Genomic DNA, 26,840 nt, shown 5'->3' on the forward strand with positions numbered 1-26,840 from the left:
TCTTCTGGGTAGAGTTTTGCAGCTCTCCAGGATCAGATTGCAGGCTCTTTTTTTTTCTAGTGTTCTATAGAGCGGAGGAATGTAAGCTGGTTGTTGTCAACTCTTCTATCTCTCCTTTAAGCTGTAACCGCTGCATATTATTTGCTTTTTCTCAACGAGAAATGTGAGTAAGGGGGACGTGAATGAAAAAGCAAAGATAAGAGACGATCACTGAGGGACAAACAGCGGCAAAGTCTCAGTTTCACAGCCTGAGTTGAGGCACAATGGAAACCCAACGAGGGAGGTGGGATGTACTTTCTTTTTGTGTTTAAAACTACCGTTGTAGCACGACAAAGAAAAGTGTTGTCAAATCAGCTGCAGACTTTAACCGGCGCATTGTTGAAGTGAAACCCTTTAGTTAAGCTGACCAGGCTTGACTAATGGGAGACAAATGAGAGCTGGGAAGGGTCTCTAGGGCAACATCAGCGATACAGAGGGCCTGAAAGACAAGATTAATTAGGATCAGGCTGATATGTCTTCATTTCAAAGTCAAAGTAGTATTTTTGAACATAAGTGTTGGATCTTACAGGTAAGATGTCTGAAATTGTATGACTTTGATGGGTTCTAAGTAACATTGTGTTAATAAGATGGGTGTTATTCTTTCATATGTGCACAGGCATGTAAAAATTGACATGCATGTACATCCATGACTGTGTTTTCTTCTCCCGGCTCAGCTGAGTCCATTTCACAGCCAGGTTGTTGTTGCCAGCTTAATCACCCTTGACAACAGCCTAATTAAGAGGCGCTGCCCTGGAATCCTCTGGTTCTCTGTGCCAACTTCCCCTCATTTCTCTGTTTAGCCCAGTTTGCTCCATCTGTGCCCCTCTTCAAGGCCTCTTCTCAAATGAATCCCCTTTTCACCCCACAAGAGCAATACTGTATCCTCATCCCAAATCAGCTTTCATTCAAGTCTAGATACAAATGTCAAGAAACATGCTGTCATGGCTGGGGTTGTTATAAGAAGCGCATAACATTTGACACAAATCCATCCTTTCCTTGGTTTCATCTTATGCTGAATATGTTGTCTGCCTCATCAGGATCCAGAAAAGTGTTTCGAGTGTGACTCCCGTCGGCCGTATGATCCCTACTACCACAGAAACAGCCACCGCATTGAAAACGTGATCTACCTCACAGACCTCAATGGGAATGAGAACTTTTGGAAATCTGTCAATGGTGTGTGTTTACTCTTCAACGATGGACACAAACGGGATCAGTCTGCTTGTTGCCTCTGTTTTCTGGTAGTACCTGTGTCAGGATCAGCAGCTGAGACCAAAGGATTTGTCATTTGTTCATGACACATCTTGGTGTGTTCGTCTCAGGTAAGGAGGACGTCAGCATCAGATTGAACCTTGAGGCTGAATTCCACTTCACACATCTCATCATGAAGTTTAAGGTACGTTCCTTGTAATTTGATGTGGTTTGAAATGTACCTTTATCTTTCCAAAGCTAAGTGAAAAGAAATTATGTTAAACTCATGACTATGATCAAAGCAGACCGCTACAAAGGGCTGTGGTTCAGGACTGCAAAATGAAGGTGTGCTGAAGCAGAGAGACTTCTGAAGGTCACAGGTCACCTGCAGTTTTAGACTGAGTCTAAACCCGAACTAAAATTCCTTTCTGTCTCTGAGTGTACTATATCTGCTGAAGACTTACTGTTTGTTATGTACACCTCACTATCTGTTGGCAGATCTACCATAAAACAAAAGCTTTAGACAAATCACTTAGAAAAGTTGCTCTCATGACACAAATGACTTTGAATTCCTATTTGTATTTGTTGTGTCATAAAAAATTCACTGATGACTTTGAATTGTGCTGTAATAATTTGTGTTCGTTGAACCTCTCCAGACTTTTCGCCCTGCAGCTTTGATCATAGAGCGATCAGCTGATTTTGGCCGCACATGGCGCCCCTACCGCTACTTCGCCAAGAACTGTACCAGAACCTTCCCTGGAATCCCCGCCAACGGCTTGCACCGTATCAACGACGTCATCTGTGAAGAACGCTACTCTGATATTGAGCCCTCTAAAGATGGAGAGGTACACTGGAAAATTTGGGACCCTCTGAGATGATTTATTTCACCAAATTCACACAAACTCAAATTAAGCAAATTGTGACTTACGGCCTTTTTACAGGACAAACTGATCACAATTGTATGTGGGGAGCTAGCTAACAAGCTAATACAACACAGTTGAACCAACACTGACGCCATATGCAGAAAAACACTTTAGCCCCCATCACTTCAGTTTCTCTTAGAAAGGGGCGCACTGATAAACCCCTCGGGCAATACTTAGTCCAAAAATCTATTTTATTCACTTTAATTTGCAAAGTGCAAATTAATTTGCATTTTAATTGGCAAAGAAATTAAAATCTGTAAAAAGAAATTCTGAAAGTTATTCAAATAAATGCAGCTGAGTAAATATAACGAGCACCCACCTCTGATAATGATAGATTTTGAGTTTCATTTTCACAAATCAGACCTTTGATTTATTTTTTTAACGCCTAATATATTATTGGTGTTTAGGTAGATATTAGCTCTGATTGTAATATACCTTCCTCCAACTTTCTTTCTCTAAACTAATTTTTTTTTTTTAAATGACCTTTATTTATAAAGGTCATTTTCAAAGTGCTGGATCCAGCAATTCCAGTAGAAGATCCCTACAGCTTGGACATTCAAGGTCAGTGAACAAGTAACAGTAACAACATCATCAGAGTATAATGTCACTTTGACATTTTTATAAATTTTTATTCATTAACAAAACTTGTCAATTTTTATTTTCATTAATGAAACCTGGGCTGCACAGTGGCGCAGTTGGTAGAGCTGCTGCCTTGCAGCAAGAAAGTCCTGGGTTCGATTCCCGGCCCGGGGTCTTTCTGCATGGAGTTTGCATGTTCTCCCTGTGCATGGTGGGTTCTCTCCGGGTTCTCCGGCTTCCTCCCACAGTCCAAAAACATGACTGTCAGGTTAATTGGTCTCTAAATTCTCCCTAGGTGTGTGTGTGAATGGTTGTGTGTCTTGTATGTCTCTGTGTTGCCCTGCGACAGACTGGCGACCTGTCCAGGGTGAACCCGGCTCTCGCCCGGGACGCAGCTGGAGATAGGCACCAGCAACCCTCCTGACCCCATTAGGGAAGAAGGGTGAACAGAAAATGGATGGATGGATTAATGAAACCTGTTTGAACAAGCCATTTGCAAACTAAGGCTGCGTGCTAGAGGAGAACTCGGATCAGACAGTGAAATCGTTTTGCCTCCTGATAAGAAGATTTCTCATTAACACCTGCTATTAGCGTTCTCCCTGTATTCCACTGACTTGTTTGAACAAGAGAAAATATTCTCCATCATGAAGGTTGATGAATCAGCAGGATGAAAGCTGATTAAAAAAATAATCCAACAAGCCAAACCGCATTATGTAGAATGAGACTCAACTTCATCTGTTTACCTTTATGTTGCAGCTACATTTTCTTAAACAAAAAGAAAAAAAAAACTTAGACAAGAAGTCTGCTGTTAACCTCAAACTCATTAACAAGTTGGCCCCTAAGGCATAATAACATGGAGAGACAGGAAAAGTGAGTTAAAGAAAGGCATCACACCTAAGAATGAATTATATTAACTGAGTAAAGTCCAATGGTATGAAAAGTACTCTTTGTTACATATCAACATACATTGCCATGAAAAGTATTGGCCTCCTTCCAGATAATCTGTTTTGATTATTAAGTGTCTCCACTGTAATTTGCCTTTAATTTAAAAAGCTCTTAATTAAGGCTAATTTGATCTGGTTTCTTCTCTTCAGAACTTTTGCGCATCACCAACCTGCGCATCAACTTCACAAAGCTCAACACGCTGGGAGACGACCTGCTGGACCGCCGCTCGGACGTCCTGCAGAAATATTACTACGCCGTTAACGAGCTGGTGGTCCGAGGAAGCTGCTTTTGTTACGGACACGCTTCAGAGTGCGCACCAGTGCCGGGCGTAAACACCCACGAGACTGGCATGGTGGGTTAGCAGTCTAATACACTACCACAGACTGCACAGTGTGTGTTGAAGTGAGGCCAACACACAAATGCTACTTAAAGCTGCAGTATGTAACTTTTGGAAAAAAAAATGTTTTGTATAAATTTGTTAAAACCTTCACCATGTCCTGACAGTATTTATGAGACAGATAATCTGTGAAAAGATCGAACTCCTCCTCCCTGATCTACTATTGCCATCTGAAGAAATACACAGCTCCCGACCAAAAACAACCAATCAGAGCGAAGAGTCGGATCTTAGCTCTGTCAGTCAACTTTATGTACCCTTTAATGCATTTTGTGCAGTTAAACTTTAAAATCAACCAGTGATCTTTCTTACAATCAAATATTTAAATAAAAATAGTCTTGTTACCTGAAACCAGGAGAGGAACAAAAGAAATCTAATATTTCGTTTAGTTTTTAATGAAATCGTCTCATTCCAGCCTGTTGTAGCGTTTTTATCTCACAATTCTCCTGCACTCTGATTGGTTAGATCCATGGCCGCTGTGTTTGCAAGCATAATACTGAAGGTCTGAACTGCGAACGCTGCAAGGATTTCCACAATGACTCACCTTGGAGACCAGCGGAGACAGAGGACCCACACACATGCAGAGGTAGACTGTCCATTCAAAATGACAACAGCCAAACTTTAGAAGATGTCGATGTAAATCATGAGGTTTTTCAAAGAAGACTAAATCTGCTTTTTAAGTCGATACAACTCATCTTTCATCTGGCATAAACAAATCTTCAGACAACCAACAGGACGGTGTGTAAAAGTTCTACGTGTCAGAACAGAATACAAAAGAAGAAGAAACAGAATAAACAGCTTCAGTTCTCCTCTTTCTTGACATTTGATGTTATTTGAGAAATGTTGAAATTTGATCCTTATATTTACAAGCCTGACAGTTGGTCACAGAGCTGAGCACCCAGAAGTCATCGTCTGATTTAGTTTTGTAATGACAGCCCTCTGTGACTGGATGTTTTCAAGCTGGAAAGCTAAGCAAGTTAATTTGCATGGGACCACGCATTTACAGGAGAATTCTAACTGTGCTATAGGAAAAAATATGATCACAGATTCCAAAAAGTACTTCATCCTTCAAAAAGATGAACAGAGCGAGAACATAAAAACATGAGATGTGATCACACAAAAAGACAAAGAAATAACAAAATTTAAGACTTTTTGGCTAAGCTAGAGTACAGACCAAAAGTTTGAACACACCTTCTAACTGAGTTCAATTAGAAGATGTGTCCAAACTTTTGGTCTATACTGCACATGGTTAACTAAGTAGTGATTCTGCACTTCTCTCATAGAATAGCAGCCAGTGCTTGGTGAGAGGTTGTTCAATCTGAGGCTCAGCTCGCTGCTGCCTCACCAGCTACGCTTCCAAGTATTTGAATGGGAAAATGTAAAAATTCAGCAATTTTGGGAAAAAAAAAAAATCAGATTTGGTTATGGTAAATTAAAAATAAGCACTTTATATTACAAACCACAGGGTGAAAATAGCAATCAAATTATTTTATCATTATATATTATCTTTCCATGATGATCACACGTCACTGATATATCACTACATTTTTGACTCCTTGGAAAAAACAACCACACCACTGACTTCACCATTACAATAGGACAAAATGTAAAAAAGTTACATGTGGACATCATTTCAGGACCAGGTTCTCTTTTACTGCACAAACATATCAACAAAAACATCTTTAGACTTTATTTTATTTATAAACGTAATATTCATTTCATGTTTTTTTTTTACCTTCTTCTTCAGAGTGTAACTGCAACGGCCACACAAACCAGTGTCACTTTGACATGGCGGTGTATTTGGCGACGGGCTACACCAGTGGTGGAGTTTGTGACAACTGCCTGCACAACACAATGGGACGCAACTGTGAGATGTGCAAACCGTACTACTACCAAGACCCCAACAGGGATATTCGGGACCCTCGTGTCTGTGTTGGTGAGGTGTTTTTATCTAATTGTGTTTGGGACACTAACACTCTAGTTTAATCTTTTCTGATCAACATCTTTTGCTTTATTCAAGAACAACAACGGTATTAATAAGCGTTTTTTGTTTTTTTTTCTTCCCCCAAACTCCAGCCCTCCACCACAACGCAACTAGCACAGGAAAAATATATAGATAATAAAATAAAATACAAATAATTCAAAATAACAAACATAAAAAGAATTAAGTAATATTATTAGTATCCATGTTTTCAAAATGAGGAACAAAGGTTTTGGTTTGTTATAAATTTTGAGTTGTGTCTGGTATAGCATTTTTGATCTTTTCCAATTAAGCATATACATCCTGAACCCATTTCCCATGAGCAGGCGGGAGAGTCCGTTTTCGATTTCATTAAAAATGTTGTTTACTGAGAAATAATGATTGTTTCAGATGAAACATTTTCCCAGCCAATAGAGGGCAGAAAGCAATTAAATTGGACCATCGTTTAGAGAGGATCCACTCGTAAACATAAATGGACAGAATTCAACTGGACTGCTACATATTTTGGAGAAACGTTTCAAAAATACAGAAAGATAAATTGACCCTCATGTGGCCGGTGTCACATAGAGTTTAACCTCTGCTTTAGCTTTTATCAATCTAGTTTTAGAGTGGTGGAGATAATGGACCACCTGGAGCTGAGATTATGAAAAATATTTTTCATCTTATACCAAGTCTCATTTGAAATACGTTCATCCAAATATCTTTCCTATCTTTTCCTGAGTAATTGCAAAGTGGCCAGCTTACCTAACCACTGGAAAACAGATGTGACATGTATAAGATCAAAGATGTCATCCAAAAGAGATGTATTAATGACATATACATTTTTGAATAAATATTTATTATAGTTTTTATATATTTTTTTACACAAACTCCTAATTTTCACTAGTAATTTTATTTTGTAGGTGCTAGATGTAGGCCTGTCGCAATAAGCAATACATCATTTAATCACGTAATAAATTATAACAAGCTCAATAATTCCGATTTGCATGATTTATTTTTTCTATTTTTTCTCTTTCTGTCAAAAACTACATCACTGAAGCCTTCAGTCGTTGCTTTGGTCTCAACTAGACTAAAGCCGTTTTTTTGAAGGGCCATTTTGTTTACAGAGACTTCATAATTCATTTTATTTATTGTTTCAATTGTTTTTGTTTATTTGTTTGGGATATTTAAAATGCCTAACAGTTCCAGTTTTCAAAATGTTTTAAATTTTATCGATCTTTCAGAATGTCTTTTTGCATTTTTATGTCATTAACATTATATCACCTGAAAATGGCCTCAATGCAGCAATATTATTGTTTATTGCAATAACTTCTGGGGCAATTTATTGTCCAACAAAAGTTGTTATTGTGACAGGCCTAGCTCAATGTGGGTAACACATTCAGTTCCTTTGTGAATAAACCTGAATCTGAAAACTTTCATTCCAGCTTGTGACTGTGACCCGGTTGGATCATTGGAGGGAGGTGTGTGTGACAGCCACACCGACTTGGGAAAGGGGATGATCACAGGACAGTGTCGCTGCAAAGAGAACGTGAAGGGCAAGCGCTGCGATGACTGCAAGGCGGGTTATTATGGACTCAGTGAGAGAAACCCACTGGGATGCCAACGTAAGTGTCTGTGTTTATCTCCACTTCAGGCAGCTTAGATGGAAATGAACATTACTTTCGGGGTGTGTGTTTGTGTGTTTTGCCATCAGCTTGCAACTGTGACCCCCGGGGCATCATACAGATGGATGCTCCCTGTGATCAGATCAGTGGGGACTGCTTCTGTAAAAGATACGTCACGGGTCGCTACTGCAACCAGTGTCTGGTTAGTAATCTGAAGACTCATAAATCCGGCTGTTTTTTTTTTTTTTACATTTCATACCTGACTTCTGTCCATGTCGTATGCCTAAAATAGCAACTTCAACTTGAGGTACAGAAGGTTTCTCTTCCAGACATGTTCAAAACTAAATATCTTGGTAACCATAGTGATAATTACCAGTGGTATCCCGGTACCAGCATCAAGTACTCAAACTTGATGCTGACTCTCCAAACCGGTACCACTGTTCTGCTGGATTTTCCTCCTGGGTTGGAAAGGGGTGCAACTCAAAGTCTAAGCAACACTTCATACCAGGTGGTGGTGGTAATACACCAGGAAGGTATTTACTGATCCTCCAAAAAAAAAAAAAAAAAAAGAAAAAAAAAACAAGAGAAGAAGGGAGAAGTTAAATTTCAATGTAAAGACAGAGGATAGTAAACAAGAGGCAACCAGGTATTGGAACACCACTAACAGCTTAACCCATGATGCGCTGGGTTACATCAGGCGTGTGACTGAGTGTTTTGTGTCTCTGCAGCCTGAATACTGGGGTCTCAGTCATGACCTGGGTGGCTGCAGACCTTGTGAGTGCGACTTCGGTGGAGCATTCAACAACAGGTTGATCTTATGGATAAAACATAATCTGAATGTGAACTTAGAAAGCATGTGTCTATAATATTAACCCCATGGCCTGGTGCATAGAGGTTTAGTTGTCAGAATTTACGCTAACCAGAATATTTTTACATTTTTCTCTTCCTGTTGTAATAAGATGCATGATGGATAGTGGGCAGTGCGACTGCAGGAGGCATTTCATTGGTCGACAGTGTTCGGAGGTGCAGCCTGGGTATTTCTGCGCTCCACTCGACTACTACAAATACGAGGCTGAAGAGGCTGCCGGACGCTCGCCCACCGATCCCTCACTGCCGGTGAGCTCAGCAGCAGCACCACAGTCACTGCACTGTGGAGAAAGTAACTGGGATACTAAAAGGTTTTCTTTGTGAGAAAAAAATCTCAGATCTGATCACCAGTAGATTTGTCTGTCCTTCTGTTTGGGTACTAAACTTAAACTGAGAGAAGATGATGACCAGAATCACCCTTTCCTGTAGCTAATCTAGTCTTATATTACACTCTTCAACTTTTCTCTCTTCTGTAACTGCTTTTACACATTCCTTTGTCTTTTTTTTATCATTCTTTGGTCCGTGTCCTACATGTAGTCCTAGAAGCAAGCTCTGACAGTCCACACTTGCAACATCTCTGCAGCAGGAATGTGAGAAGAACTGAGTTCAATGACTTTGGAATGTCCTGAGAGGAAAGTCTACAGTGCGAGGCACACAGTGAAGCGTGACAATTTTCTGTCCTGCTGGTTAGACTTCTCCTGGAGGGAAAATAAATAAATAAATAAAGATTTAGACATGCAGCAGATACAGTTGGAACTAGATATTAATGAAAATACAATCCATAACCTGCTTGACATTAAATCAGACTAAATGTTCCTTTTTTTAGCTCTCTTACATTCATCAACATTATTTCTAGCAGCAGTGGAGAGAAAGAAATTCTCCAAATTGTTTCAGTGTGTTAAAACAAAACTTCAACAGACTATGAGGATATTGACATGACTATTGTAAAACAGGTAATCTTTGGAATTACTAAACCACTGATGTGCATTTGCAATTTATCATTCCCATTGGGTACCTGTTAAAAAAACGAGAGAAAAAGAAAATGGCCAAAGTCGTTCCACTTTGGCCAAACATCTCTCCACAAATTATACGCCTGTCTCAGTGCAACTACAATTTTCATAAAAATTTATAAGAACTAATAACAGAGTGCATAATTTTTTACATAAAATAAAATACTCACTATAGCTCAATATGGATTTGAACCAAATAGATCAACTACACAACTTTTGGATAGAAAATATCACTGCTTTATTGAAACAAAAATGGAATATTCAGTGACATAAAAAAGTTGATAAGTTCAGACAATTACAAAACATGGTATCAGGAGAACAAAGCTAAAATTGAACAGGAATTATTTGATGGACAGATGTATGTATAATCTTCTAAATTAATAGAACTAAATATTTGACAGCACAGCAACAATGTTTCTTCTCAGTTTTCATCAACATCTTTAGTAAAAACTGGGAAACTTCAGCTTCAATAAATAAAAACAAGTTTGAGCTCAGATTTCCCACATGCTGAGTTTAACATGGAGCATATTTTTTCCATCTCGTCCTCAGGGCCAGGTCCGCCCGCAGGCAGCAGACGACTGCATTCAGCAGCTCAGCAACCAGGCGAGGAGGCATCGGCGACATCGGCGCATTTCAAGCCTGCAGCAGTCTCAGGCAGCGCTGAGACGCATCCGGCAGCTTCAGCAGACAGTAGGACTCTGACTCACCGTTTTACCTTTATTGAATGTTTTGCTCAGTAGATAGACAAACACAAATAAGTACATAATTATCTATTGGAAAAGAAGTAATACTACTTTGTGATAATAGAGAGTCTGACACCTATAGCTTCCTGTGTGGGTGACATGTCTTCTTCCACTCAGCCGGACGTCACGACGGTCCACAGAGAGCACGCTCCCAGCCACATCGCCACCTGGACTGGTCCCGGTTTTGCTCGCGTCAAAGACGGCGCCGGCTTGGTGTTCACCATCGACAACATCCCATACGCCATGGAGTACGAAGTCATCATTCGCTATGAGCCTGAGGTGTGTGTAGGTGTAGACAATAGCTGGGTTTCCATTACGATTGTGCAAAATTTGTCTATTTTCTGCTAATGTTGAATTTCAAATTGTGTTTTCATGACATTAAAATCATGTTCGAATAAGTTTGTTCACTCATCAAGTCATTAAAAATCATGGCAGTGACTGATGTTAACTGTCACATGAGATATATTTATAATTCAGCAACGCCACTAATGCTTATCATCTGTCAGCCATAGACCTACTTCCTGTTGTCTTTGTTGTTTCTGCCAGTAGTAACATCTGGCTGTTGATCACATGACTCGTGTCCATTAAGCAAATTTATCTTTGTGTTTTCAATTTGCACAATTTTACGGTTAACGGAAATGCAGCTTGTGACAGCTGCATTCCCAGGGAACGTGTCGTCTCACTGTGTCCTGATTTAGTCCACAGAGGACTGGGAGGCTGTGGTCAGCATCACCTCTGTTGAGCTGCCCTCAAGTCTCCGATGTGGAAACCTTCTTCCGACCGAACAGCTCTACACTGAAACCCTGCTGCACAGCAACAGGTACCGACACTAGTCATGGATGTTTGCATGCAGACCAGAATGTCTCTGAGTGTGTGTATGTCTGAGGGAGGAGCGCCTGGATGTTTGTTGAAATAGCAAGGAGGGGGAAAAAATTGCATCACTGTTGTCACTTATATCTGCCCAGGCTTGTATGCGCTGTGAGACACAGGTGGGCAAACAAACTTCAGAGTATTTGTAAGAATCAGCTACAGGAAGACTGCAGCTTTGCTTGCTGTGGTGCAGATTGGGGAAAAATTGCAGAACAAACAAATGAAGGTGTAATCTGACTGAAAGGCTTTAATTTATAGGCAACCTTTCAATTCTGGGTAAGATTCATCGAGTTTGCCTGGGTTCTACAGGGGCCTGATTCTGTTTGGTGTTTTATGTTGATATACAAAAACATTCATACCTCTTAAAACATCAAAACGTGCAACTCCCAGTGGTTCTTCTTTGGGTGTTAAATGGTCCAGCTAATTTCTGTTTTACTTATAGCTGATGATAAACATTTGCATGAACACTAAAAATGTCCTTTATCCTTTTAAATTGGTTTTTCTGTTTAATTTTTCAAAAAGCTCACCACCATCTGGATATTTAGTTATTTAATTACCATAGCAAGCCAAATATCCAGTTAAATATTTAGAAATATTTAGTTTACAAACTAAGGGCAGGGTTAGGATTACCAACTAAATATTTAGCTTTAAGCTTAAAATTTTGCTAGCAAACCAAATATTTAGTTTACCAGCCACATTTTTGGCTCCAAACAAATTATTTAGTTAGCAAGCTAAATAATTAAATAAAATGTGTTTACTAAATAAATAAGTTTTTTTTTTCTTCCCTACATGAGGCTATCTGCAAATTGAATTTCCTAAATATTTTCTCTTGACACACTTCCATAAATCCCAGATTTGTTAAGTACAAAACTGACTATTGTGCTGTGATTCAGATTCTCCCTCCAGAGCTGTGGATCTCTGCAGCTCCTCCAGAGGTACTGCAGGCCTCTTGGGACATTTCGTGCACATTTTCACTGCATGTTTTTCTTCCTGAAATTAACAAAGGCTGTTCATTTACATTATTTTGCATTTGCCCCGCCCCCCCAGCATTGACTGTAAAGAGAAGGTGTGCAAACAGAAACTCTCATAAGCCAAATTTTGTCTGGCTTTTCTAGTTGAAAATATATGTGAGTCAGACAGATGTCAGAACTTATGTGGTTGTTTACTGTATTTCTTTTTTTAATTTACGTTTCTAATTAAATAAATGTTAACAAATGATGGCTTGTAAATCAGTTTTTATTTGAGCTACTCAGAGTCTATTGCAGTGTTAGTTACTACCTGAGTACTGACTGTAATGTATTCTTCCAGATACATCCTGATGTCCAGGCCATTTTGTTTTGAGCCCAGTAATCGCTACGTGGTAGCAATCAGGTTCCAGCGACACGGAGTCGGTTACAGACACCTTACCGCTTTCATCTTGATTGACTCAGTAAGTAAGAAACCATAAACCAGCTCTCCTCATTGTTCGCAGGCAGACATGCAGGCTTTAAACTGGTTTATTGGTGCTCCAAATACAGATTTTTAAAAAATTATTGAATCTGGTAGAAAAATGCTATAAAGAAGTTTATGTTGAGTGAAGTTTGTGCAGGAGCAACAGGTGCAGGATGCATGTCTCATTATACTGAGCCATGCATCCACTGCCCCTAGTGGTAAAAAAGTGCAAATTCAGAAGTTAAGGTGAGTTTTCACTTTCAGGAATCATTTCTTAAAAAGTGAGTTCGGGTTACAATTTTTAGTCAAGATGTTTCCTGGGTGAATTTATTTTGTGATGTCTTTTATCATTAATCTCTTTTCTTTAAAAGTTTATTTCAATTAAGATATGCATTTTTTGAAGAGGAAAAAAGCTTGAATTTGCTGCTAATGGTTAGATTGTTGAATCATCCTTCTCTTCCCAGGGTCCTGGTAATTCTGTGAACTCTGCTGTTTTCATTTCCACATTTAGCTGGTATTGATCCCCAAGTACACCGAGCTTCCTGGTTTCCACGGCAGCGACCCGGACTCAGAGCAGCATCGGAAGGACATGGTCCGCTACATGTGCCTGGATTCCTTTATGATCACGCCGATGCCAAAGCTGGCTGAGATGTGCACCAAACTCATCTGTGGCATCTCAGCCAACATTCACGATGGGGCCCTGCGTAAGCAGACACACTGACCGCACGGCGGCCGTAGACTGAGCAGATGCAGATCCAAAGCAGAGCATAAGTGTATTTATTGTCTGTTGCATGCAGGCTGTGAGTGTGACCCTCAGGGTTCAATCAGCAGCGAGTGCGAGAAGGTCGGAGGTCAGTGCCGCTGTAAAGCTAACGTCATTGGGCGGCGGTGTGACCAGTGCGCTGCAGGAACCTACGGCTTCGGAATGAACGGCTGCTATGGTGCGTCTGTTGTTGGAGCCCGTGAGGACTAATAACTGCAGGCCTTCAATTGTGGTTGATGATTAGACATAATTATTTATAATAGGTTAGTATAGAAGGCTTTTATCAGTAATCCTCTGGAACATTTTGAGAGGAAGGCACTTTGGGATGAGCAATCATTATTTTTTCTGTAATTTTCTCTGTAAGCAGACTACTATTTAGTCTGAATGAAATACCTTGGTATCCACTTCAACAAATTATACTGGATACAATAATCCATTTGAGTAACTAGTACTCAAGTGGATAAGGGAAATTTGAACTTGTCCCTTGTCCCTTATTCTGAAACCAACACAAATGCAGTTTTAAAAATAAAATCTCTTAATCGTCCCTCTTCACTTCTTGGAAAAGAAGGCCATTACTGTTGTTGAAACAGTTTGTCCACTTTAAAGCAGAAATATTGAAGATAAACAGGAAGACATTAAATGGGATGTATGATGCAAAATTTACATTTTGTACATTATTCGGTCTCTACCACTAAAAACAACTTAACCCTTTCTGCACTGATGGATCACAACCTCTAGAACCCGACGGACCCACCGGTGGGTCCGTCGGGTTCTAGAGGTTAAGCACTTTAAAAAAAAACACCCAGCTGGTTTTTCACTATATTAATGTTTTTTTAGTGTCTGACATTTAAGGCAGTTCAAAAAACTCACAAATCAGCAGACACCGCCCCTCAACTAGACACCCCAGCTGCACTCTGCCCCTCACCTAGCCACCCAAAGAGCTTCATCACGTTTGATCAGCTGCCGGTTAAAGTACACTGTACAATGGCTGCTGGAAAAGAATAATGTTTTGTTGTTGACTTACCATCTAGAAACCACTTGCTGCATTGTGCATTGGTTGTGCAGGAGGCTCCACTTCTGGTTTTCAAAGAATGATTGTGCATTGTTTTCAAGTGCAAGTGTAACTGTTGAGTTGGGGGTGTGGCCAGCAGCAGCAGCTTATTTGAATTTAAAGTGGCAAGAGGCATATCTGACCGCCCCTTTCTCTTTTTCAGCCTGTGACTGCCACCCAGAGGGCTCCTTCAGCCACCAGTGTGACCCGGTTACAGGTCAGTGTTCGTGCAGGCAGGGAGCCACCGGGCGCCAGTGCTCCGACTGCCAACCGGGCCAGTGGGGCTTCCCCAGCTGCAGCCCCTGTCAGTGTAACGGCCACGCCGACCTCTGTGACCCCCGGACAGGAGAGTGCAGAGGCTGCAGAGACAACACGGCAGGACACTTCTGCGAACGGTGGGGGGAAAAAAATAAAAAAGCTTCCTTGTTGCCTTTTGCTGCTTGGCTGCAAGTCTGTTGCCAGATGCATCTCTCTTTGTTCTCCACAGCTGTGTAGAAGGTTTCTATGGCAACCCAGTGCTTGGATCGGGGGATCACTGTCACCCCTGCCCCTGCCCTGGAAACCCTGGTTCCAACCACTTCAATGGCTATTCCTGTCAAACTGACCACACCTTCGGTCAGATCATATGTAACTGCAAACCAGGTTATACAGGTGAGCTGGAACATTATCATAATCATGCTGTTTTACTCTTTCATTTTTTTTGAAGTACAATGCTTTTTTTTTTTTTCATTTGAAGGATTTCATTTTTGTATCCCCCCATGTGTTTTACTTTGTCATCGTGTTTCACTTCCTGTCTCACTCATGACATTACAGACCCCAGTCACAGGGAATGGCTAGCGGTCAGTGAGATCCTGTTGACTTTAATGCATTTGAATATCTGAGTACATCATCTGACCCGATTTTCCTTTGGATCAATTTCCAAGTCGAATCCTGTGTGTTGTAATTAAACCATGTATCATTTTCCTTCCATTTCACATTTCTGCTCTGCTTTATGTTGATTTGTTACATTAATCACCAATAAAGTGGATTGAGGGTTTTGGTTTTGAAGTGACAAAACATTCTTTTCGAGTAAAATATTCGGTTTTCTGAATTTGAATTTTGGGGCGTTATCAGCTGTTGGTATCTTTCCTGCAGTAGACAATAATCTGAAGTTAAAAAAATTAATGTTAAAAATAATTTCAACATAGCTTTGAGCTTTGCTTGCCATAGAAACACATATAAAAATATCTAATGTTGCTTTATTAATAATCAACCACCCCATGATGACCATCTATTCCTGTCCAAGGTCCTCGCTGCGATCAGTGTGCTCCAGGTTACTACGGCAACCCAGAGCAGCCTGGTGGACTGTGTCTCCGCTGCAAGTGCAATGATAACATCGACCCCCAGGATCCGAGGTCATGTGACCCCAGGACTGGGCAGTGCCTCAGGTGCCTGTACCACACGGACGGGCCGTCCTGTTCCCGGTGCGAGAAAGGATACTTCGGCAACGCTTTGGTCAGGGACTGCAGACGTGAGTGATGAGAAATAATAATTATACAATTGACGCTATTTCTTTAAAGTAGTATGCCATTTTTAGAAAAGCTCTTTTTTTTTTTTTTTACATATTTGCTAAAATATATCGCTATTTTGTGATGCTATGAGATAGATAATCTTTCAATAGATCTGTCTTCTCCTCCCAGAGCTGCTATTGCAATCTGCAGAAATGCACCGCTCTCGATCACAAGCATGACTGACAGAGCCAAGACCCTCCTCCTGGCTCTGATTGGTTGTTTCTGGCTGAGTGGTGTTTGTCTGCAGTTAGTACTGGGAGAACTGGGAGAAGGCAGAGGAGTGCTTTCTTTTTTCACAGATATCTCATACTATGCTAACACAATAAAATGACAGTTTTAACAAACATGTAAAAACATAAATTTTTAATAAAAGTCATGTACTGCAACTTTAAGGTTTGTTACCGTGGTTTTAAGGAAGCTAACTCTGTCTTTGGTATTAAAGCAAATGGTCAGAGGTAAATTTCCTTTTCATTTTTAAACACAAACAATCTGGATAGATATAGATACTCCTGGATGTATAAAAGACTTTCTATTTGGAGGTGGTGGGTCTGTCGACAGAGAGTTGTCAGCCAATCAGAAGGCTGGAATTTCAGTATTTCAGTTTCCTGCGCCACATTTCCTTTAAACAAATCATTTAGCACCACAACCCTGAACGATCTGCTTCGACCTGCTAGATGGAAGTAAACACACATCCACTTCTCCAGCAAAGGCATAACTCAGCAAGAAGAATGTTAGCATATAAAAAACATTGAGCTGGATACCAGGTTCGATATGGTTATTAGCAGTCAGTGACTTCTTATCACTGCTATTCAGGATTTTTGCATTTTTCCACTGGTATTTTAAAAAAGGCTTTTTAGTGATGAACTCTAAAAAAAAAATACAACCATAAACATGTCACAGAAATGTAAAAATGTATTTTCAAGCTAATTAAATTTCTGGTCGCTCATAAAAACAACAGCCTGCATATGTGGAAAATACAGACACAAAGTAGACCCCAAGATTTGCTCCTTATCTGTCCATTGCTTTTACCCAGGGTGCACCTGTGTGACTGCTGGCACTATGGAGTCAGCCTGCAGTGAGGGACAGTGTGTCTGTGACCCCTACTCTGGGGCCTGTCCTTGCAGGGAGTCTGTGGTGGGCAACAACTGTGACCAGTGTGCCCCCAACCACTGGAATTACGGTCAGCCAGATGGCTGCCAGCCATGCAACTGTGACCAGCGGCATTCTGAGGGGGACCGGTGCAACATGGTGAGGAAGAGCGAAAGCATCTAATAATAATAATAATTTAAAAAAATTAAATGTTTGAAAAATATCATGAGGACGTTCATGTTTCCATCACCCCTGCAGTTCACAGGCCAGTGTCTGTGTCGGCCCGGCTTCGGAGGACAACGTTGCACCAAGTGCCAAGAGAACCACTGGGGCGACCCAGAGGTGGAGTGTAGAGGTAAGTCGGAAAACAGAAGGAGACACCTGGTGGAACTGCACGTCTGCAGAGCTCGTCATGTGAACTACTGCTCAACCCAGAGCTCTGACGAACGTTCCTGTGATGACGTGATGAAGGCGAGATGTTGGATAGAGCTTCTTATAGAGAAGGCTTGCAAATCTAAAGACTATGCAAGCCTTTAGATTGCAAAGTCAAATTTCTTTTAAGTCATGTTTGGTATATACGGCATTTTTATAGCAACTTGAGGTAACATGAGCTGCATTTCAATTACAAATGTGCACAAGGAACAACAGGTGAATGAGAGTCAGTAGATAAGTAGCTTTAGTTGCCCACCTGAGGTCATCGACGTTCTGTCCAATCAGCTGGTGGATCTGTTCTGTGTCCACTGCATCAATCAGGACCCACGCCTGGGGGAGAAACACAGAGAACTTATATTCTCTATGTTACTCCTGGAAATTAAATAATGCTGCTCCTCCAATTTTTTTAATAGAAATTGAAGCAGTTTGGTGCATGCTTATTGAAAAAATATTTGAAACTTCAAGTTTTCACCCTAAAAATCTTCATTGGAATTGGCCGAGGGAACAGCAATCGGTGCACTGCCGATGAACCTAAAATGCTTTGATTACCATCATATTTCTGTCTGCTTCCTTCCAGAGTGCGGCTGTCACCCGCTGGGCTCACAGACACGCCAGTGTAACCGAGAGACAGGGCAGTGCGAGTGCAGGAACGGGATGGCGGGGCCCCGGTGCGATGAGTGCGCGCGCGGCTTCACGGGCATCTTCCCCAACTGTGTCCCATGTCATCAGTGCTTCGATCAGATGGACGACCACTTGTGCCAGATCAGAAGAGACTTGGAGCACATCCAGTACGACATCCAGAAGATCCTGGAGAGCGGGAACACATCCGGAGTCTGGATCAACAGCACCATGGAGCTTGAGCAGAAGCTGAACCAGGTGCGGGAGCTGATTGATATGGGGGACACGGAAAAGATCCACCAGCTGATTGGACAGAGCATCGATGACCTCAGGTGGGCAACTAAAGTTACTTATCTACTGACTCACTCACCTGCAGTTCTCTAAATGCTAAAAATGTCTTTCAGACCTGAGATTGTTCTCATTAACTCGCGTCTAACGGGAATCAACCAAGACATAAACAAAACTGAAGAGGCGGATGAGGTCTTAAAACGCGCTCTGACTGACCTGGAGAATGAACTGATGGATCTCAATGCTACGCTGGCTCTCAAGCAGGAGCTGCTGGACAAATACCTCACCTCAGGATTTTCAGGTATCAACTGGCATTTCTTAAAAAAAATATCACACTTCATGCAGCTTCACTTGTAATGATAGTAACCCTCTGTCAGTCATGTGTAACAGCCCCTAAAATAAATTCAACCAGTGCTGACCCTTTTTCAGTTTTATGACATACTTTACAGTGATAATGAAACGTTTCTTCACATATTTTTTCTTTATTTCACACCAACCCCACTTGGAGTGTTGATGGTTGGGAGTTGAACGGTCCCTCCTGGTGTTCCTCTTTAGCAGGAAGCTAACAGGCTTTTGAGGTCTACTGGTTGACCTCAAAAGCATGAGGTGCATTAGATCTAAAAAACATCTAATGCATTTTAGAGATGCATCTAAAATGCTAAGAGCAAAATGAGCTTTGGGGCTAGTTTTATTCAGCTAGTTTGCCATCCTGCTCATTGGGTTTGGTAGCAAAACCCAAAACCGAATGGGTCTTTGTAACAGGCTGAGTGTAGATATGGGATGATATTTTCTGGTAGCTGCTTCCTGAATGATCAGTAGCACATATCTGAACCACATGTAGGCCTTTAGCAATAGGCAGTTAATCAATTAATGATCAATTTAAATTAGCTTGAAGATTACTATTTTTATATTTTTTACAGAGATATTATAATCCATTTATGGTTTTGGTTGTATTGTGGCTTCTATTTCCATTTTATTTACTGTTATTCATGGTGTTTTATTTTGCATATTTAAATTATCATCCAGTTCCAGTGTTAAGAGTTCTGTATGAAATTTATGTATTGGCCTTTCATTCAATTATTAATGTAACACTTGGAAATGGTCATAAAATAACAGTATTATTGTTTATCGTGATAATTACTGAGGCCGCTTCTCATCCAACAAAAGTTGTTATCGTGACGTGTGTAGCCACATGTTTTCTTGTCTTCCCCATTTTTAAGTGGCATGTCTTTGCTCCTGTATTCCACCAGATCAGTTTGACAAAGTGAAGAAGTACTACCAAGTGTCACAGCAGGCTGAGGAGAAGTGCAACGCCTCGGTGTTGTTTCCTACCAGTCCAGTTGAACAATCCAAACAAAATCGAGAGATTACCGAGAAGATGCTGAACACCACAAAGGACGAGCTCCTCCAGAATCTAACCGCTCTCAATTCATTAAACGAGCTGCACGAGAAGACCCAAAACCTCAGTGAGACGGTCCAGCAACTCAGCCAAATGGTAAATAGTGCAGACAGTCACTCAGGAGGAGGCTGACAACCAAAAGAACTATCGGGAAACCCCAAAATTCAGTTTCAGAAATCCAGTGCTACATGAAACAGATTAATATGATTTTTATTTTTGGAGCATATGTACACCACATCAGTTTGACTTGTGCAGAGGTTCAGTTCTGGCGAGGCTCTGACTGCAAAAATAGAAGACTGCAAAACAGAGGCTCATTCTGCAATTTTGACTTTAATTGAAACAATCTGTTTTTTAAAAACCCTTTAATCAGTTCTATAATGTTAAAAGTATAACAGCAAAATAAAAAAATAACTTAATATCATTAAATAAATAGCATTTTAAATGTTCCAGTTAACAGAATCAAATGCTTTTTCAGCATCAAAACTTCCCCATTAGATGTGCTTTCTCCCACACCTACTTTGAACTATAATTTCAAACTTTATACAAAGATATTGAATGAATGACAATAGAAGCAGGGAACCAGAGAATAATAATAGTCAAATATTCGGTTTCACCAATAATTTGGAGTTCCTGTCTTGGTTAAAACAAAATTTCGGTAAAGAAAAGTCAGAATAAACTTTGCCACCTCAGAGTCACCAAAATAAAACTGATAACCATATCAAATCAAAATCAAATCAAACTTTATTTGTATAGCACATTTCAGCAGCAAGGCATTTCAAAGTGCATATGTATTGTTAAATTATTCTGTGTTCCTGTAGCAGAATATTTTGCATACAGTTTTTAACCCAACTAAACAAATATTAAGGTATATATTGCTTTAAATTTTGACCTTAAGACGTGTTTTATTTTTGTAGCCAAACTTCTTTTAAATCTAATTTCTCTTTTAAGGTGTGTGGTGGTGCTAGTAATACCAGCCAAAATGGCAGCTGCTTTGACAACCAGTGTAGTTGCCATGACAATGAGGGTAACTTTGTTTGTGGAGGAGAGGGATGCAATGGGACAAAGAGTTCTTCTTTGACTGCGCTGAAGGATGCCACAAACCTCACAGACAGTCTGAAAGCTGCCATGAAGGAGCTGGAGGGCGTCACAAAGAAGGTAGAGAAGCTTTTAGTAACCATCCTACCCACTGTTAGTATACAGGCTGGTGTATTTGATTGTTTTATTCCTTGGGCCCAGCTTCAGGACATAGCTACCCAGACCCAGGATGTGAAGAACCAGACCATGAACGCTCTGGAGAAAGCCCAGAAGAAGAAAGAATACTTTGAAAAAAACAATGAAGACCTTAAAGACCTCATTAAGACCATCAGAGACTTCCTCACAGGTCTGTGGATGGATGCTTTCAGGTCGAACTTTGCCCTGATGCTCGCTACATTAACAAAGTTATTTCTTTTGGGGTCTGTCTGTCTGTCTGTCTGGTGTGCTGAGCAGAGGAGGGAGCAGATCCTGAGAGCATCCAGATGGTAGCCCAGCAGGTCTTAGACATCAAGCTGCCGGTCAACAGGACCACTTTGGACAAACTGATCAACCAGATCAACAGCACCATTGCCAATCTCACCAACGTTCAGGACATTATGAATGAAACTTCGCAGCTTATCCGCAGTGCTCAAGACCTGATGAATAAAGCTGAAGAGGCAGAGTGAGTTGTACTTCCATCATTACATTTCCAGAAGATTCCAGTAGGCATTGTGACCCTGTCTCTGTCCTCGTTTAGAAACACTCCATTTTCATCGGAGACTTATCTTCTAATCAAAGCAGTTTTTTACCTGTATGCTGCCAAATTACATCAGTCATTCCACTCAGTTTCTCTGCGGCAATTCATTTAATGCTAACAGATCTCCACATTTTTTGTACTAATGCATAATTGTTAGTTTATTGCAAATTTTCCCCCAAAATTGTAAAAAAAATAAATACCGTAAATAAAAATGGGTTCAAGAGATGCCATCTCCCACCTGCAGGTGGCAGTATTTCTTACTTCAGCTACACTGCTTCCTCAGGCTTCCTTGATGTCAAGTTATAGTCTATTATCACTATGGGGAGTAACGAAAAGTCACACTTACTGTCATATGTTTCTAAATTAGCACCGCAAGATCAAATTTTAATTGCAAAAAAACAACAACAATCCCCACCCCCCGCCCCCCACCCCACACACACACACACACACACAAAAACAAGAAATCCTTCGGGAGACTGATCAGTGAAGTCATATAAGAAAACTTCTTAAAGTTTATTATTACTTAGACAGCTTATTATTGATATTTCATCCAAAGTTTGCTAATGGGTTTTAGCAATACCCTTCAGAACATTCAGAATTTTGATCACAACCAAAATGCGGCTTAAAGTTTTTAATAGTTTTATTTCAAACTGTTCTTCTGTCATTCCTGTCCAGGAGACAAGCAGTGGGTGTGAGGGATCTAGTCAATAGCACCAAACAGGCCTTAAATGTCTCTGAGGTGGCCATAGAGAAAGCAAAGGCAGCCCTGAAGGAGGCCCGGGTCAACCTGAACAGCACCAAGAACTCCACTGCTGAGGTGCAGCATGGCTGAGCTGTGCAGGCTCTTTTACCCACTGCTCTGTAAAGCGTTTCAGCATGTATCTTCATATCCTTTCATTTGTCTTCTCCATTGTGACAATCGGCATTGCAGGTGGAAAAGGGGTTGGTGCAGCTTGAGGAGAAGCAGATGGACGTCATGATGCTTCTAACCAACCTGTCCAGGGAGGTGGAAGCCCTAAAGAACAAGACAGAGATAAACAGACTAAAGGCTCAGGACGCCATAAACCTGGCTAACAACGCCTCTCTCCAGGCATCCACACTGGAGGAGGTAAGTAAGTAGGGAGTCAATATAGGTCCAGTTCAAAGAGTAAAGAAACATTAATGTTTTGATTATATTATAAATGTGACAAAATCTGTCCCTCCAGAATGTTGCAATGTTTTTTGTGACTGTTGCTCCCTAAAATTCTCAGTTATTATCATAATCAAAATTGCAGAGATGGTTTTTTTTTCATAGCATGGTCTTTAAAAAAATAGCTGAAATTTCAGCACATAATCTTCACAATAAAGACAAGGTTTTTAAATGAATAGGTTGCTCTAAAAAGCAACATAACATTCTGTAATATTGCCCACAAACAAAGAGAGACACTGAGGGGTTGACTGGTGTGTTGTTTAATCAAAATAAAGTTTTCATGTTCGCATTGAACTGATATCGTCTGTGCTCTGCTAGGAGCTCAATGTAACAGAGAAACGTTACCGTGAGCTGCAGTTGAAGATGGAGTCTCTTGGCAGCTCTGAAAGTCTGAACAACATCCAAGAGAAGGTCATAAATATGACGAAGGCTGCAGAAGATCTCCTCAGTGAAGCCAATAATGGGATAAATGATCTTGACAGTGAGTATCTAGAACTTGGCAACTGTCCTTCTTTAAATTGGTGTACAGAAAATGTGGTCTTTGATTTGGCCAATTCTTCTTTTGATGATCTGTTTAGACACAAACTTGTTGATGTTCTTTGGATCATCATTAAATTATGCTTTGGCTTAAGGTCTGGAACTGACTGATGGAGTTTATCCTTCAGGATTTTCTGAAAGAGAACAGAGTTAATCTTTTCATCAGTTAGGAAGAGATGTCCAGGTCCTGACAAAGGAGGCGTCACACTACCACCGCCATGTTTGACTGTTGCTACTGTTTATTAAAAATGTATCATAAACATTGACCTGTAAGGCCTGAGATTCTGTTGTTCTGGGTTTGTTATGAGTAGCTGAGAGCTGGTGATGCTCTTGAAGTAATTTTGGAAGGTAAATAAATCATTGTACTCTTGTTTGGTGTTTCCACTAAGCGGGTACTGCAGAGCTTTTTGTGGTTTGGACATGAATGGACCATGGTGGTCAAACATTCACCACTTTTGTTTTTGCATTATATAATACCACTGAGTGTTTTCTTGTGCGGCCCAAATGCTCAGTGACAGTCCAGCTGATGGTGGAATGCTCTCCTGAATACTTTGGACCATAGAATTGCATACTGAACTGCACCGACCTGTGCTGTATCACTCAGTGGAAACAAAGCGTTGGAAACTGGAATCTACTCAACATTATTTACTTTGAATTGTTCAAGCATCAAAGTTCCAGCTGCTGTGGAGCTCGTTGTGTTCTGTTTTTATTCATCAATTCTTTTTCCATGCCTTCCTGCTGATGACCATATGTGTGTCCTGCTGTTCAACTTGTTGAATCCCAGTGTTTGTGTTTTGTTTTGTTTTTTTGTGCAGAACTAGGGGAATTATTGAAAAACAACGAGGAGCGGATGAAGAAGCAGCGTGAGGAGCTGGAGGACCTGAAGCAAAACGCCACTGATGTGAGAGACCAAATCCAGGCAGGAGTGCAGAAATACAGTAACTGTGTGTGATGATGTCACAATCTTACATGTCTTGCCTGTGGCCGTAGTGGAGCAATGCAGTCTGATGCTGCGACTGGAAACAGGCAGACATTACCTTTAACAAAGAAAAGCTGTTCAGGAGCTACCTCCTATATGATCACTGGATTTCACGTTTTACAGTCTACCTGTCAAAGTGTTATATCCCATAAACGACCATATTCATGTACTGAACTGTTCTCTCCTAGTTATTGCCTATACAGTGTTTGATATTTGTATTTAAGCTATTTCAACAAGCAGATTACTCATGGTGGTCATTTACTTCACTGTACAGACCACAGTCAGCGACTTTCTCCAATTCATGTTTAATAAACTTCACAAATATATCAAATATGTTATCAGAAGGTTATTTTCACCAAATGTACCTGAACATTACATTTAACAAATATGAGAAAAGCTTTGTATTAAACTAAATTTGATGTTTTTTGTTTAAAAATATAATAATTTTTTTATTTTTTGCTCATAAGATATTTCATCTGAGATGTATTTGGGTAACTGAATAAATCTGATCTAGCAATATAAACTTGTCTCTCCCTGTTCTAATGGAGTTTCTTACATATTGAGGTTGTAGAGATGTAATTAATATCTCTTACCATTAAGGGGCGCCCTAACCTTTAAAAAGCATGTACCTCAATTTGTCCTCAGTCTTTTTTTTTTTTTTTATCGGCTTCAGTAAGAGGGAACACCTGCGCAAAGTTCGTCCAGCCGGGTCTCCATTCACTCCCTTTGAGTTCATAGTAATAATATTTTTTTGTTTTATTTGTAGGCGCCTTTTTCGGCATTCAAGTGCACCTTAAAATATACACAAAATCAATTAAAAGATACAACAATAAATAATAAAATCGCTTGAATAAAAAGACCAAAAGGCATTAGATAGAATAAGCAGCTGGAAACAAATGTGTTTTGAGTTGTGATTTGAAACGGGGGAGTGAATCTGGTGGGATGGTAATGAATTCCAGAGACGATGAGGAATGTTTACACAATGTTAGGTTGTGATTAAAACAAATAATGTGTTGGGTTTTTTGTTGTTGTTGTTTTTAAGTAAAGCTCTCTATTCCATCTCAAAACATGAACATCCACTCTGTTCTCTTCAGAAGAAATATTAAGAAGTTTGAAATAATACCAGTATCTGTATTTATTTACTGTGTGAACTGAAACATCTTTAAAGATTTTACCATAAGTAACTGGAATAATATTGAGCCAGTTTTTAAGAACTGCTTCCCGTCTATGTTGCTGACTCAATAGATGGTTCTTGTTTCTTGGTCCTGAAGAGAGCTTGTGACTGCTACTAAAGCAGGAATACATGTCAGAAATATCTTAGTTGCATATTATTCTCACCTCAACGCCTACCAGTAAACAAGTGAGATGGGAAAAATCTGTTCAGTTTCCATTTAGTTGCATAATACACTGCCTGGCCATAAAAGTCACCACAAGAAAAAAGGTTACATTTCTTATGTTCTGCTGAACGATCTTCAGCTTTGAATACAGCAGATATTCACTGTGGCATTGTTTTCTATAAGCTTCTGCATCCGGTGTTGCATTAATTTTTGCATTGATGACGGAAGAGTCTGACCACTGAGCAAATCCTTCTAAAGCACATCCCTAAGGTTCTCGATGGGTTAAGGTCCAGACTCTGTAAAGGGCAGCCAAAGATTAAAAATAATGTCACATAGTCGATGAACCACTGATGAATCCTGGAATATGGCCGTCCAATCAGGGAAGAAAACATCCTTTGATGGAATAACCTCATCATTCAGTATCTTCAGGTAGACCTGACCTAGACTTGACCAACTGCAGCAACCTCAGATTGAAGCACTGACCACACAGGCTGCTACAGTAGACAGTAGTACTGATGGGTACATCACGTCCTCTCCCTTTCTTCTTACCCTGATGCACCATCACTCTGAAAGAGGGTAAATCAAGACTCATCAAACCTTCCATTGTTCCAAGGTTCAACATCTATGCTTCCTCGCAGTCCTTTTCTCACCAATTAGTGATTTTTCTTATGGCTACACAGTTACTCAGTTTTCTCGGAAGCATGTCAATGATTGGGCCCTTCTTAAACAGACAGTTTTTCCATGACCCAGCAGGTGTCTTTCCTCATGATTGAGAAATGAGAAGGTACTCATTGCCAGGCAGTGTATTTCTACATGCTAATAGCTGAGAACATACAGATGTTCTCCAAAAAGAAGTCAGGTCAAAGTTTACTTACATAGCACCCTTTTTAGTTGGTGTTGAAGAATTTAATCCTACTTTTACCTTTTTAGAAATTCAAGTCTGTGGGTTGTTGACATTCTGAAAATGACAGTACTTGTTAATAATAAACTGTATTTGTCAATACACATTTTCTCTTATTTTTTATGTATTTATTTATTTTTGTCTCTCTTTCTTTTGCTTTTTTTCCCACAGGTTGTCCGATTTTGTTTTTTATTTCAAATCATTTTGCATATTTTAAGCTGAGCACTCTATTGTTGTTTTCGACTTGGTATGGTTTCCTTTCTCTAGTCAGCTTTTTATTTCATATAAGTTTTGCTCTTTATCAAAAATAACTGAGATATCAAGTGGACTGGGAGTTGAATAGAGTGTATATCTTTTCCCCA

The 26,840-nt window shown here is 40.2% G+C and overlaps 1 protein-coding gene across 4 annotated transcripts in view; it reads left to right on the plus strand.

Moving 5' to 3' along the window:
- Positions 1-24,566, plus strand: part of lamb2l (laminin, beta 2-like) — a 45,409-nt gene extending 20,843 nt beyond the window's left edge. For all 4 annotated transcript variants that reach the window (XM_044118987.1, XM_044118978.1, XM_044119006.1 and 1 more), the window contains 32 exons: positions 1,077-1,212; positions 1,359-1,432; positions 1,884-2,072; positions 2,648-2,711; positions 3,824-4,026; positions 4,534-4,654; positions 5,816-6,004; positions 7,474-7,653; positions 7,743-7,855; positions 8,382-8,461; positions 8,613-8,769; positions 10,080-10,220; positions 10,391-10,552; positions 10,972-11,093; positions 12,452-12,572; positions 13,086-13,278; positions 13,372-13,515; positions 14,552-14,783; positions 14,876-15,039; positions 15,674-15,898; positions 16,972-17,186; positions 17,286-17,382; positions 18,037-18,409; positions 18,482-18,666; positions 19,616-19,860; positions 20,713-20,919; positions 21,001-21,145; positions 21,253-21,460; positions 22,211-22,352; positions 22,467-22,643; positions 23,043-23,205; positions 24,077-24,566. In XM_044118987.1, coding sequence (XP_043974922.1) covers positions 1,077-1,212; positions 1,359-1,432; positions 1,884-2,072; positions 2,648-2,711; positions 3,824-4,026; positions 4,534-4,654; positions 5,816-6,004; positions 7,474-7,653; positions 7,743-7,855; positions 8,382-8,461; positions 8,613-8,769; positions 10,080-10,220; positions 10,391-10,552; positions 10,972-11,093; positions 12,452-12,572; positions 13,086-13,278; positions 13,372-13,515; positions 14,552-14,783; positions 14,876-15,039; positions 15,674-15,898; positions 16,972-17,186; positions 17,286-17,382; positions 18,037-18,409; positions 18,482-18,666; positions 19,616-19,860; positions 20,713-20,919; positions 21,001-21,145; positions 21,253-21,460; positions 22,211-22,352; positions 22,467-22,643; positions 23,043-23,205; positions 24,077-24,213 — 5,304 coding nt within the window. In that variant the 3' untranslated portion in view covers positions 24,214-24,566. The remainder of the gene's footprint in view (positions 1-1,076; positions 1,213-1,358; positions 1,433-1,883; positions 2,073-2,647; positions 2,712-3,823; positions 4,027-4,533; positions 4,655-5,815; positions 6,005-7,473; positions 7,654-7,742; positions 7,856-8,381; positions 8,462-8,612; positions 8,770-10,079; positions 10,221-10,390; positions 10,553-10,971; positions 11,094-12,451; positions 12,573-13,085; positions 13,279-13,371; positions 13,516-14,551; positions 14,784-14,875; positions 15,040-15,673; positions 15,899-16,971; positions 17,187-17,285; positions 17,383-18,036; positions 18,410-18,481; positions 18,667-19,615; positions 19,861-20,712; positions 20,920-21,000; positions 21,146-21,252; positions 21,461-22,210; positions 22,353-22,466; positions 22,644-23,042; positions 23,206-24,076) is intronic.
- The last annotated feature ends 2,274 nt before the right edge of the window (positions 24,567-26,840 follow it).

This window comes from Gambusia affinis, linkage group LG01, assembly GCF_019740435.1.
Source record: "Gambusia affinis linkage group LG01, SWU_Gaff_1.0, whole genome shotgun sequence".
Classification (NCBI taxonomy): Eukaryota; Metazoa; Chordata; class Actinopteri; order Cyprinodontiformes; family Poeciliidae; genus Gambusia; species Gambusia affinis.